This window comes from Ascaphus truei, chromosome 4 (genome assembly GCF_040206685.1).
Source record: "Ascaphus truei isolate aAscTru1 chromosome 4, aAscTru1.hap1, whole genome shotgun sequence".
Classification (NCBI taxonomy): Eukaryota; Metazoa; Chordata; class Amphibia; order Anura; family Ascaphidae; genus Ascaphus; species Ascaphus truei.
In genome coordinates, this window is record NC_134486.1 from 346,423,045 (window position 1) to 346,435,894 (window position 12,850).

At 40.0% G+C, this 12,850-nt stretch overlaps 1 protein-coding gene across 1 annotated transcript in view; it reads left to right on the forward strand.

The window, feature by feature from the left end:
- CSMD1 (CUB and Sushi multiple domains 1) overlaps nucleotides 1-12,850 on the forward strand; it is a 2,556,145-nt gene that overhangs the window by 1,405,828 nt on the left and 1,137,467 nt on the right. The window contains exon 6 of the mRNA XM_075598211.1: nucleotides 9,109-9,221. Within this exon, the coding sequence (XP_075454326.1) occupies nucleotides 9,109-9,221 (113 nt within the window). The remainder of the gene's footprint in view (nucleotides 1-9,108; nucleotides 9,222-12,850) is intronic.

Consider the following 12,850-nt stretch of genomic DNA (forward strand, 5'->3'; position numbering starts at 1 on the left):
TATGCAGGGCTGGGAGGATAGGCCTCTTACCAGCCTCTGATCCAAAGTCCAACAAGGTACCTGTCATCATAGGCTCTATACATCAGTCCAGGCCTGGGTTGGTGTCCATGGGGTGCGGGTTCCAGGATGCTTGCGTCCAGGAATAGAGGATCCGGTTCCCTGGGATTACTCTTTTGCAGCAACCACCTTCGTAGTGTTAGAGAGATTCCCTGCAGATTAAGAATGAGCCTTTCTACCTAACTGATGAGCCAGGTGGCGACTAGCTAATTGTCTATACTGTAGCTTAAATTAACCAACTCCCTGCTGGACTCATTAGCCAGATACCGGCTTTCTATTTGGAGCCCTACTTATACAGGGATTAAGGCCCTGTCACAGGCAGGTTTCACATTTTATGATAAATGAATCCAAATCTGAGTCCTCCACATTCCCTCAAATATATCTAAATTAATATCTTAAAATTTTGATTTTCGGTGGAAAGATATGCAACTTGAAAAACCTAGGAGTGCATATCTCTAAAACCTACAGTAGTTTATATGATAGTAACTATTCTGGAGAATTTAAGCAATTGAAAAAAGATATCACTAATGAATATTCTCGTTCAGGCGCTGTAATTGTTCCAAGTTACACATTTATCCATTTCAATAACTGCTAATACAGATTGAGAAAAGGCAATTTCTAGATTTGTATGGGAGGGAGTAAGCCAGGAATTTAAATGACGATCATGACTTTAACCTGTCCAGCATGGGAGTGTTTGGAGGGGGAGTTGGTCTTCCGGATTTTCACCGTTATACTGTACATACAGTATATGCTAGATTGAGTTCTTTATTACAGTGGTCATTTCCACAAAGTGAAAAGCCGTGAGTGGAACTGGAGAGTTCAGAAGCGGAAGTGTCAGATATGTTATTTGTATTTGTATTAGAAAGCTTTCTATGAGAAAGATTTCATTGCACTTATTTATCTGTTGGGTTCTCCACAAAATAACTGTAATCTCAATTTATTTGTCCAACTGAAATGGGATCCCAACTGAATGATGAAACTTAGAAATACATTTTTTTTATGGAATCATAAATCCAGATCATCAACATGCTCCAACATAAGGGAAGTTGAAATTAAACTACTCCATAAATGGTATTGGATGCCCAAAACAGCAAAACTAACAATTTATTTGAGACGTTAAAGATAAAGATTATAATAATTTTTCCATTAACAAAATGTGTCCAACAGCTACCTTTAACCTATTAAACATGGCACTGTCCTTAGCTTACTTTTATTCTAGGCAGGAATGCCCATTTAAACTAAGTGTTAAAGTTATGCAGTACATTAAATCTTTCAGTCATGTTATACTTTTGATACGCACTAAAAACAAACAAATCCTTTTATAAATTGCTTTGTTCATTTGTTAATGAAATGTACAGTCTATAAGCATTTCAGTATACATTTTTAGATACAATGTTGACATGATACAAATACCTGCATATTCATTAATTACTCTTACCATAGAAATGTTGTTGGGTAAGAACAGAAATGCGTGAAGGCAACATGGATCCATTGACTTCACATTGTAAGGTCTAATCTTACTTGACTTTGTATGCAGGATTTTAAAGCACAGGAAAAAAGGTGGTGCTTCTCAGGCATAATATGTGTACTTATATCCAATCACTTTGTCTCTTCCTCCCACAAGTTATAATTTTTATTGCCATTATTGTAATGTATTTAGGGTTGGAAAGTGTCAATTCGACTGAAACAGCCCTCACTAAAATAACTGATGACCTCCATGCTGTCAAAGACAGAGGTCATTAAACTCTGCTCATTACTCAACCTCTCTGCAGCATTTGACACCATGGACCACACTCTTCTCCTTCGCATTCTCCATATTCTTGGTATTTGTAACAAAGCTCTATCCTGGATCTCCTCTTACCTCTCCCATCGTACTTTCAGTGTCTCTTCTGCTAACACCTCCTCCTCCTCCTCTATCGATCTCTCTGTGGGGGTACCCAAGGGCTCTGTCCTGGGACCTCTTCTCTTTTCTCTGTACACACTTTCTCTAGGTGACCTAATCACATCGCTTGGGTTTAAATATCACCTCTATGCTGATGACACTCAAATTTACTTTTCAACCTCTGACCTTACACCTGCTATACGGACCAAAGTGTCTGAATGTCTCTCTTCAATATCACCCTGGATGGCCCTACGCCGACTTAAACTTAACATGGCAAAAATCGAGCTCCTCATACTTCCTCCCAAACCTGGCCTTACTACCTCCTTCTAAATTACTGTTGGTAGTACTATCATTCACCCATTAGCCCAAGCACGATGCCTAGGGATCACACTCGACTCCTCTCTCACATTCTCTCACATTCAAAACGTTTCTAAAATCTGTCTCTTTTTCCTCCACAATATTACAAAGATACACCCTTTCTCTGTTGCTCGACTGCTGGAACTCTGATTCAGGCCCTCATTCTCTCCCGTCTCAATTACTGCAACCTCCTGCTGTTCGGCCTTCCTGCCTCTCACCTGTCTCCCCTACAATTGTATTGTATGTCTTTTTTTATATAACGCCATTAATGTACATAGCGCTTCACAGTAGTAATACACAGGGTAATCAAATAAATAACAGATAATATATGTAACCCATATTCCCCCCCCCCTAGACTCATCTGACATATCTAGGGTGTGTGAGGGTGGACTACATGTACTTAGTGGTGCGTACCTGCGTGGAACAGGAGGGCCTGAGTCTCCCGCGATGGTGTGGGGGACAACAGGACCAGGCTTCTGGGGTATTAGCCTCCATTCTTCTAGTGGTGGTGCAGCGCCTCCATCCTCTATACTCCCAGGGATGTGGGATAGGACCTGTATAGAAGAGTGAACCCTGGTCCCAGAGTGGATACTCCAGACTCACACAACAGTCTTTGTGGTTAAAAGATAAAGTCTCTCTTTATTGTTCTTAGCCGTGCCCGACAATAGCAGCAGCCTGCAGCTACAACAACAACAGCAAGCTCTTCCGCACTCAAGACTCTCCCCTCGGTACCGTCCTTTCCTCCTCTCCTTCCCTCCAAATATGCTCTCTGTCAGGATGGACTGTGCTGGGGCCTCAATACCCCAATGCCCACTGCAGAGGATATCCTCTGGGCGGGGGATGAATCCTCCCCATCACCCTTGCCTCGGGTGAGGGGCATTGGTCCCACCTGAGTTTGGCTCGCTCTCCAAATGTAATGGCCCAGCTCTTTCTCTGGCTAGCTCCCAGGACGGAGCTTGGTCTATCACTCCAACTCCTTGGACAGACCCGCTCCAGAGCCAGGTGAGAACAGACAGACTGTCACTTACAGGAACTGGCTGCTAAATTGTCTCGGTCCCACCTCTTATGATGTCAGCAAGACCTCCCCTCTGCTCACGCCTGCAGCAGAGTCTGAGGCCTGTATCTATCACGCAAGGTAGGGCATGAAGGGGGAAAACCCATGATTACTACTGGTGCCTGTTCTTAACAGGACTTACCACAGTAGAAGGAAGATAGGTATAGCCCGTGCTGTTTACAGGGGGCTACATATAAATAACAGGTCATGGGAATAAGTGCTTCAGACATAAACGTAACATTAAGGAAGAGGAGTCCCTGCTCTGAGTAGCTTACAATCTTATTGGTAGGTAGGAAGAACGTACAGAGACTGTACGAGGGCATAAGTCTTGATTACTGTAACTTCCTGCTGTCCGGCCTTCCTGCCTCTCACCTGTCTCCCTTACAATCTATCCTAAACGCTGCTGCCAGAATTACTCTACTCTTTCCTAAATCTGTCTCAGTGCATCCCCTGCTGAAATCACTCTCCTGGCTTCCTATCAAATCCTGCATATCCAATTCAATTCTCCTCCTCACTTTCAAAGCTTTATACTCTTCTGCCCCTTCTTACATCTCAGCCCTAATTTCTCGCTATGCTCCATCCCGACTCTTAGGCCTTGGTCCCGCTGCGCTCGTTGGCGCAGGCGGCCATGTCGCAAGTTCCCCACCAGCAGGGGAATCCTCGCGAGCCAGTCCAGGTCCCCCCTGGCGGCACAGCTGACTACACGCTGTGGCGCGTCAGCTGCTAGGAGACACAAGAAAATGGTGTTTCCTAGCGTTGACGTGTCACGTGGTGTGGCTGTGAGCCAATGGGGAGGGGAGGCTTCGGGAGGAGGAGAGGCTTCGGGGAGCAGGGAGGAGTGTGGAGTGAAAGCAGGTGAGTGCCTGTCTGTGTGTGTGTCTGAGTGCGTGCGTGCCTGTCTGTGTGTGTATGTGTGTGCCTGAGTGCGTGAGTGCCTGCCTCTGTCTGTGTGTGTGTATGAGTGCGTGAGTGCCTGCCTGTGTGTTCGCGCGTGTGTGTGTATGAGTGCGTGAGTGCCTGCCTGCCTGTGTGTGTGTGTGTGTGTGTGTGTATGTATTAGTGCCTGCGTGTGTGTGTTTAAACTTACCCTCAGCAGCTCCAGCCCGAGTCCGTGGAGGGAGGGGGGGGGAGAGTAGCGGGTCCCTCCGCTCAAGCCACGCCCCCCCTCATTGTCAATCCTCCCACTCCCGCCCACCTCCCGCTCCGGCTCCCGCTCCCTACAGACCGCATATCGCGGTCTGTGTATGTCAGCGCACCGCCTGTCTGCAGTGCGGGTGCGCTGACTCTGGGAGCGGGGCCTTAGCCTTACGTTCTGCTCAAGGATGTCTTCTCTCTACCCCCTTTGTATCTAAAGCCCTCTCATGCCTTAAACCTTTCTCACTGACTGCCCCACCCCTCTGGAATGCCCTTCCCCTCAATACCCGACTAGCACCCTCTCTATCTACCTTTAAGACCCACCTTACGAAACACTTGCTTAAAGAAGCATATAAGTAGCTCGGTGGTTAATACTAGACACATGATACATAAAGCTTGGCCCCTGCAGACGCACTTACCAGAAATCCCTCCTACTGTCTCTGTACGTTCTTCCTACCTACCAATTCGATTGTAAGCTCCTCGGAGCAGGGACTCCTCTTCCGAAATGTCACTTTTATGCCTGAAACACTTATTCCCATGATCTGTTATTTCTATTATTTCTTATTTGTATGATTGTCACGTGTATTACTACTGTGAAGCGCTATGAACACTAATGGAGCTATATAAATAAAGGCATACATACAACTAATACTAAAACACAGACAAGCTAACATATGACACTTACATTGCCATCTAGATATGTACAGGAATCTATATTGTATACTTTGTCGCTGTCCAATGATTGTTATAAATCTCTACCAGTAGAATTTTCACACTTCAGTTTAGGAAAACAGACATAAATCTTAACTGTATGTATGTATGTATGTATGTATGTATGTATGTATATATATATATATATATATGTATATTTATATATCTATATATATATATATATATTCAAATAACGGGGGAAAAAAGGGGGGAAGGTGGGGAAAAGAAACCTCGCATCTACTTTTACAATATTAATGCCACCATAAGCCAAAAAATAACTTTACATCAGTAAGAATTGGCGGTGCTCACGGGTTGTAAATAGTATGAGTGAAAAGAGAAAAAAGTAACCCGTATGGGAGCACTCAGGTATGCAAATTAACATATAGTATTTTATTTATTTGACACAATTCAAAAAAGGATTAGTAAACAGTACATGATTAAAAACACTGAAAACTTCACTGCTCTACACATCTAGTGACTGCATCCCATCATACCACCTTTTTCCTACAAGTGATTAATTTGAGCTGTTGGTATTGGTTACATATTTGTATGCTCAAGCAGATTCATGATGGTTTAAGATTGTCATTTATATTTTGACTAGTCATTTCACTGGTGTGTAGTACGAATTATCTTTAGCCTTGTATAGGTGCCTGTGAACCCATTAACCCATTAACCCATTAACCTACTGTGATTTATACTGATCTATCATAGTGTTTCTTGAGTCACTATCCTTCTCATGTTAAGGGTTGACAATTTGAGTCATTCCCTAGTTTTGCCCATTTGTGTTTATGGGTAGTACCCGTGACAGGGGTCCAAGCCTTTTTTAAGTGTTTTTAATCATGTACTGTTTACTAATCCTTTTTTGCATTGTGTCAAATAAATAAAATACTATATGTTAATTTGCATACCTGAGTGCTCCCATACGGGTTACTTTTTTCTCTTTTCACTCATATATATATATATATATATATGCAAATATAGCTGTATGCTCATCTGCATGTCTTAGGCAGGTCTGCAACCCCGCCTTTCCCCATTATCACCCAGCATACAGCACTTCCACTGCAGCAAGGGATTCTGGGAAATGACATGCAAATGAGCACACAGTGTCACTTTTTGCCTCAATAACCATTTTTATCATGGTTCCCTATAGGCTTAAGCTTGCTGCATGGTCACAGCTTTGAGCACAGCCAGGGTTAAGGTGCATACCCAGAAAACCACCCACAGACAGCTGTTTCGACCTTGATGGGTCTCATCAGTGTGGGGTTGATTTTACTGGGAATGCAAGAGAGGCTATGGGATAGGCTAAACCATAATACTGAGTTAAGTTATGGTGAGTAAAAAAGTGACAAAAACCCTCCACAGGAAAGCAAATATGCAAATATAGCTGTATGCTCATCTGCATGTCTTAGGCAGGTCTGCAACCCCGCCTTTCCCCATTATCACCCAGCATACAGCACTTCCACTGCAGCAAGGGATTCTGGAAAATGACATGCAAATGAGCACACAGTGTCACTTTTTGCCTCAATAACCATTTTTAACATGGTTCCCTATAGGCTTAAGCTTGCTGCATGGTCACAGCTTTGAGCTTTGAGATATATATATCTATATCTATATATATAGATATAGATGTAACAGCTGCTATCACCAAAGCGACAGCGTGATGACGCGACGCATCACGTTTAGCTGGGTAGTGATTTGTAGATCGAGGGGACCCTAATTAATGTCTGTATATAGAGTCTGCTTCCCCGTTATGCCAGCACTCCCAGTTGAAGACCAGCCAGGTCAAAACGCATAGGAATGGGAGCTTGGCAGGGGGGCTTTTTATCCTATTTTCTGGTACTAGGGACCACCCATAGGATTTACCTTTACTCCTGTTTATTGGTGACGTATTTGGACTCTGTATAGCTCATGGACTGTTTTTTTTTCATGCACAGCTACTGCAGGCTTTAGTTAGAGTCCCTGTACTCTCAGAGCCTCTTATGAATTTCTACTCATATTACATCTAGCATTTGGCAATTAGCTTTTCCTATCTCTTGCTGTTCTTTTGCATGTTGTGATGTGTTGCATGTTCTGTTTACATTGGCATTTAGGTTTTTTGTGGTATTAACTATTTGTTTTACACGTGTATTCATACTCCAATAGTTATTCATTTCCACTACTCCCTTGTCTGCCCCCAGTCCATGCACACCCCTGTCATTAGACCCCTGTGTGGCTTTTGATTTTGTGTCTTCATTTGCAGACACTGTTTACAGTCCATCCTTTGATATTTAGTCCTTTCCCTCCAGATTTCAGGTTAATGCCCCCCTCCATTTTATTTTCTTTCTCCCGTTTTTATGGATTATAATAAACTTTATTATTCATTTGGTATACCTGTGAGCTCCAGGGATTTTTGTTGTTGTCTTCATATATCTCCCTTCCCTGGAGCACCGCTGGCATATTACTACTTTATTATGGCCAGTATTTAGGTACATTTATTGTTAGGCGTGCATGCGGTACTCTGTGTTAAAAACTTGACAGAATTGCCAAATATAGAGCAATTGTATCTCTAAAATATATATATATAAAACTTATATACATAAATCTTAGTTGTATGTATATATATATATGTGTATGTATATATATATATATATGTATATATATATATATATATATACAACTAAGAGTTATGTATATAAGTTTTATATATATTTTTTTTAGAGATACAATTGCTCTATATTTGGCAATTCTGTCAAGTTTTTAACATTTATCACAATGTTACATGTTTATTAAGTGCCAACGTATATCACAATCTGTCCTGTCATGAGCATAATATTTGTACATGTCAAACGGAAAAAAATAATATCCATATATTATATATTAGTGTTTTTCTAGCTACAGAACATAGAATTCAATGTATTCACAAAGTTAAAAACTAGCAGTATTATAGAGGGTTTGTCGAATAATTGGTCTTGTGTAAGAACTTGCCTCTGCATATAATGAAAACTTATTTGTAACAATTAATTTTATACTTCCTTTTTGACTAGCCTCAATTTTCTAGTTGTACTACCTAACAGTTCCTATAGAGAAGGTTCCGAGGACGGGAAGATAAAGTGTCATTGTATTTTTGTTTTGTTTTTAGGAAATGTAACTTGATGATTTAGCAAGAGGAAAATAAATGTCCCCTTTACATATATTTTTGGGTATTATTATATATGCTCTTCTTTCCAATATATGTAACATTTCTTTCTTTCCCATATTTTTATTTCTATTTCCATATAGTGGCTATTAAAGCAACAGTCTATGCTGGTCATTTTATTTGCCGGTTATTATGTTCATGTAATACCTGAACTGTGTTGTCCTTTGGAGACGGCCTGAGATTTGTCCTTAAAATGCATGCAGTTTCTCCACCAATCAATAATACTTGCCTGGTGGACACAACATAGCTGCCAGGGTCAGTTTTGTTCCAGCTGCCAATATAAATCTGCAGTGTAATCTGTTGCTTATGTTGTGGCTCCCTATTGGTGACACTGCAGCCATATATGACTACAAATACCTTATCAAATGTGTCAAGAGGTCAGGGAACCGCGAATCAGCTCCGAGTGACCCAACAGTTCAGTCACATAAACAAATATATATATATGTTAATGGAGACTGCTGTTTTACGACTAGTACATATTTATTTTTAATACATCAATAATAGAGTGACTTTGTCTATCATATTTGACATATCTAAATAAAATGTAACATTTTAAATATCAGTTTCCACATAGAAGATGATACATATTGTACTAGTCACAAAATTATATTTGTCTATATTTGTAGGGACATAATCCATTACAATTGAAATGTGTTACGCCTTGTGTACATGCAAATACGTCAGTAGAGTATAAGCATAAAAAGTCTTTATATAAATTTTATGTGTTTTGCTTTTTAGGCTAACTGGAATGAACCTGCCCTCTCCAGTCATTAGCAATAAAAACTGGCTCCATCTCCATTTTACATCTGACAGCAACCACAGACGGAAAGGATTCAATGCCCAGTTCCAAGGTAAGGAAACAGCAGATTGGCTACATTACTGTATATACAAAACCACTCTCTCCACCTGACCAACTACAATATAACATTCGAAAAGAAAGTCACTAGTAATTAACTGGTGTTTCAAGCAAACATTTTAATTATTATTATTAATAATAATAATAATAATAATAATAATAATAATAATAATAATAATAACTGTATTTATATAGCAGATCTCTCCTAATGGGACTCAAAGCAATTCACATTTGCAAAAAGAGAAAAAGTAGAAAACATTTAAAGTTATAAAAGAGACCAAACACAAGGAAAGATACAAGACAGGATGGAACGGAACGGTAGGTATTAAATACTGGACAGGTTGTTGTTCATTCATTTAATGTCTGTATGAAAAGGTTGGTCTTGAGCTTATTTTTATAGATTTCTAGGGAGGGGGGCTCTCAAACAGAGACTGTTTGAGACTGAGGCAGATTGTTCAGAGAGTGGAAGCAGTGTGGCTAAAAGCTTGAACCCCAAAGGAAGTCATGGAGAATCTGGGAACTGTTAGGTCCTTCATCTTTGCATTAATAACCTGATTGATAGAGCACAAAAGTGACTCAGAATTGTGTAATTATCTGACTTCACTCCTTTTCTCTTCTAAAATAGTATTAGAGGGCTTCAAACCAAACTCTATTCAAATTAATAGCATATGCCTCTGCCTACTATAAGCTTATTTATTTTACATTTTACTTTATTCAATTTTAAAATGCCTTTTATTTTATTAAATTGTTCCAGAAATACCGAAGGAGGAATAGTTCCCTAAGTTACTGAAAAGTATTGATTTCTTATATGTTTATACAATATTAAAAAATTGAACATTAAAACAATACATTGTGCTGTTACCCACAAATATTAAAAATCATGTAAGAAAAAAGTCACATAATCCATCTTTAATACCCATATAGATAATCCCAAACCATCTTTAATACTTATATACATAATCACAATCCATCTTCTCTACCCATAAACATAAAACATCGAAACATACTTTTTTCATACAGATGCAGCAACGAGTATTAGAACTTTGCCTGGGTAGATTCTGGGGCAGTCTCACAGTAAATGCCTCAACGTTGCTGCAACATTGCCTCAACATTTCTGTGAGATTCTTAATGGCCCATAGGATTAACACAGCAGGGAGTCCCTGCAAACTGAATGGGACTGCAGGGACCCCCTGCTGTGTTAATCCGATGGGCCATTAAGAATTTTACAGAAATGTTGAGGCAAAGTTAAGGCATTTACTGTGAGGCTGCCCCAGAATCTCCCAGGAATTTCTCAGGTAAGTGTTCTAAAACTGGTAGCTGCATCAGTATATGCTATCTCTTGAGACTCCCTAATTAAATAAGTATAACGGTGTTTCCCCCACCCGATGGGAGATTCTGCCATTACAGCGTGTGTGGTGCATGCTACCTGTTTGTAAGAAGGAGGGCTGAGTCATGCGCCTATGTTTGTGGGGACAGAAGACAAGCTTCTGGGGTACATACCCGACATGGATCTCTAGTGGTACAGCGCCTCCATCTTCCGCATGCTCCAGATGTATGGAGGCGATCTCCTACAGTAGAACACAATCCCCTCTCCTTTCCCAGAAAGATCACACCAGGCAGGAGGTACAGTAACTGGAACTATTTATTCTGTTCAGCTCAATGCAGTCACAGCAGGCCTCTGTCCTAGGCAGTCTCTGTTGATATCTCCAGCTTTAGGATGGTCTCTGGACCTGCACTACAGTCAAGGGCCTCCACAGCAGTCTTGTTCTTCCCTGATCCTCTATCAGGATCAGGGGAAAGGTGCACACTCACTCTCCCCAAGGGAAAGAGGAACAGGGAGGGCCAGTACTCAGGCAACCTGTGTGTGTCCTGCCTCTCTCAAGTGGGGAGAGGCACTGACTAAATTTGGATGGCATTCCCATTAAGTACAGCCAGGAGGAGGGCACCAGGTCTAACCCAGGATTGGTTGAACCCAGGCCTGGTTCCACCTCCCCCTGTCACTCAAGGGCACTGCTTGTAGTTGGAAAAACCCATGATAAGTACTGACTGGTCTGCTCTTACCAGGGCTTACTGCCAGTGAGGGCAGACTGGTAGCCAATAACCAGTATTAGCTACATAAGTACTACATCCCCCTGCTCACTTTAGCACACTACATCATTATCAACAATATGAGTATACCCACATCCCAGTATATAATTACCGGATATTAGTACATTTTATCCAATAGTGACCATCTGAGAGTTACATACAGTACTATAATTGGTCTTTTATCACTATACATTCGTGTTATCTCAAATTATAATAGTAGTTAGACCGTACGCCAAGTTCCAATAACAGACCATATGTGTAACACAGTAATATAACCGTAGTAGCAGTGATAACACTTGCTATGGGCCATCATTTATTTGTATCAAAAGCATAATACATCTAAAGAAATAAAGAATACACCAAAATAAAAAAAAGTCAGAATTATTAAAAAAATGTTTAGTAGAGTATTAAAAAAAACCTATACTTCCAAGAACAAAAATAAAATAGAATGTGAAAGGTGTATACAAATTGATAAGTTCTACAAAAAATAGGGATAATTTCAATTATACTTTTGATATCAGCAAATTATGGCTTTATGGTCATTGTAATATGAAGTGTTATCACTGCTGCTAAGGATATATTAATAAACTTATGGCTTGTAATCGGAACTTGTGGTTAGGCCTAAGTATTATTAACATTTTGCAAAGACCAACATGTTAATACAGAATGCAACAAAAATATTTCACTATAGATCTAATTAGAGTGGATGTCCAATTATCCCAGCTTGTTAAAGCATACAATAAAACACAGATTATAGGCATCTGAATATAAAAATTCCAAAATTGTTTAACATTTTATCAAATACTCAAAAATGATCTGACCATTAACTATGCATATTATTGTAAACAATATGATTTACTGGAAAAGAACAATATATTTTTTGTTGTTCGCATATACTGTAGTTAATATCTGTTGTGCTCAGAATTTTTTTAATTCCAAACAGTAGGTTGCCAGTGTTGAAAGGCAGACAGGCCAGAGGGTTCCCCAGCCCTAGTCTGATTTGGCCCATATCAGGGGAGAAGGAGATGGTCTCTGTCTGCAACATTCTGCAGACTCAGCCAATAAATAGATATGCAGAGCACTTACTGTATGGCTTCTGTGCTATTTCCAAGTCATCCCAGCTGTTAAGTGTGTATACTGTATGTGTTTATGTATGGAAGCAGTATATGATATGTCCATGAAGCAAGTTAATATGATGTACAGTATATAAGTATATACTGTACATAGTGCATATACTGTAAAGTGTTTGTGTTTGTGTATACATATTAAGTGAATGTATTGTATTTGTATGTACAGTACATGTAGTGTATTTATGGTGCGTGTGTATTTTTATTTATCTGTTCGATGTAAGGCAATTGTGTACAGATGTAGAAAAGGTTATTGCAGCTGCTAATAATGCAGAATATCACATTACAGTATAATGTAGAATATGATTTTCCATTAGATTCAATTACAATGATAACACACAATATCACAGCATATCCCACCATAACGTGTCAGCTGATAAAATAACTTATGCTACATCTGTATACATAT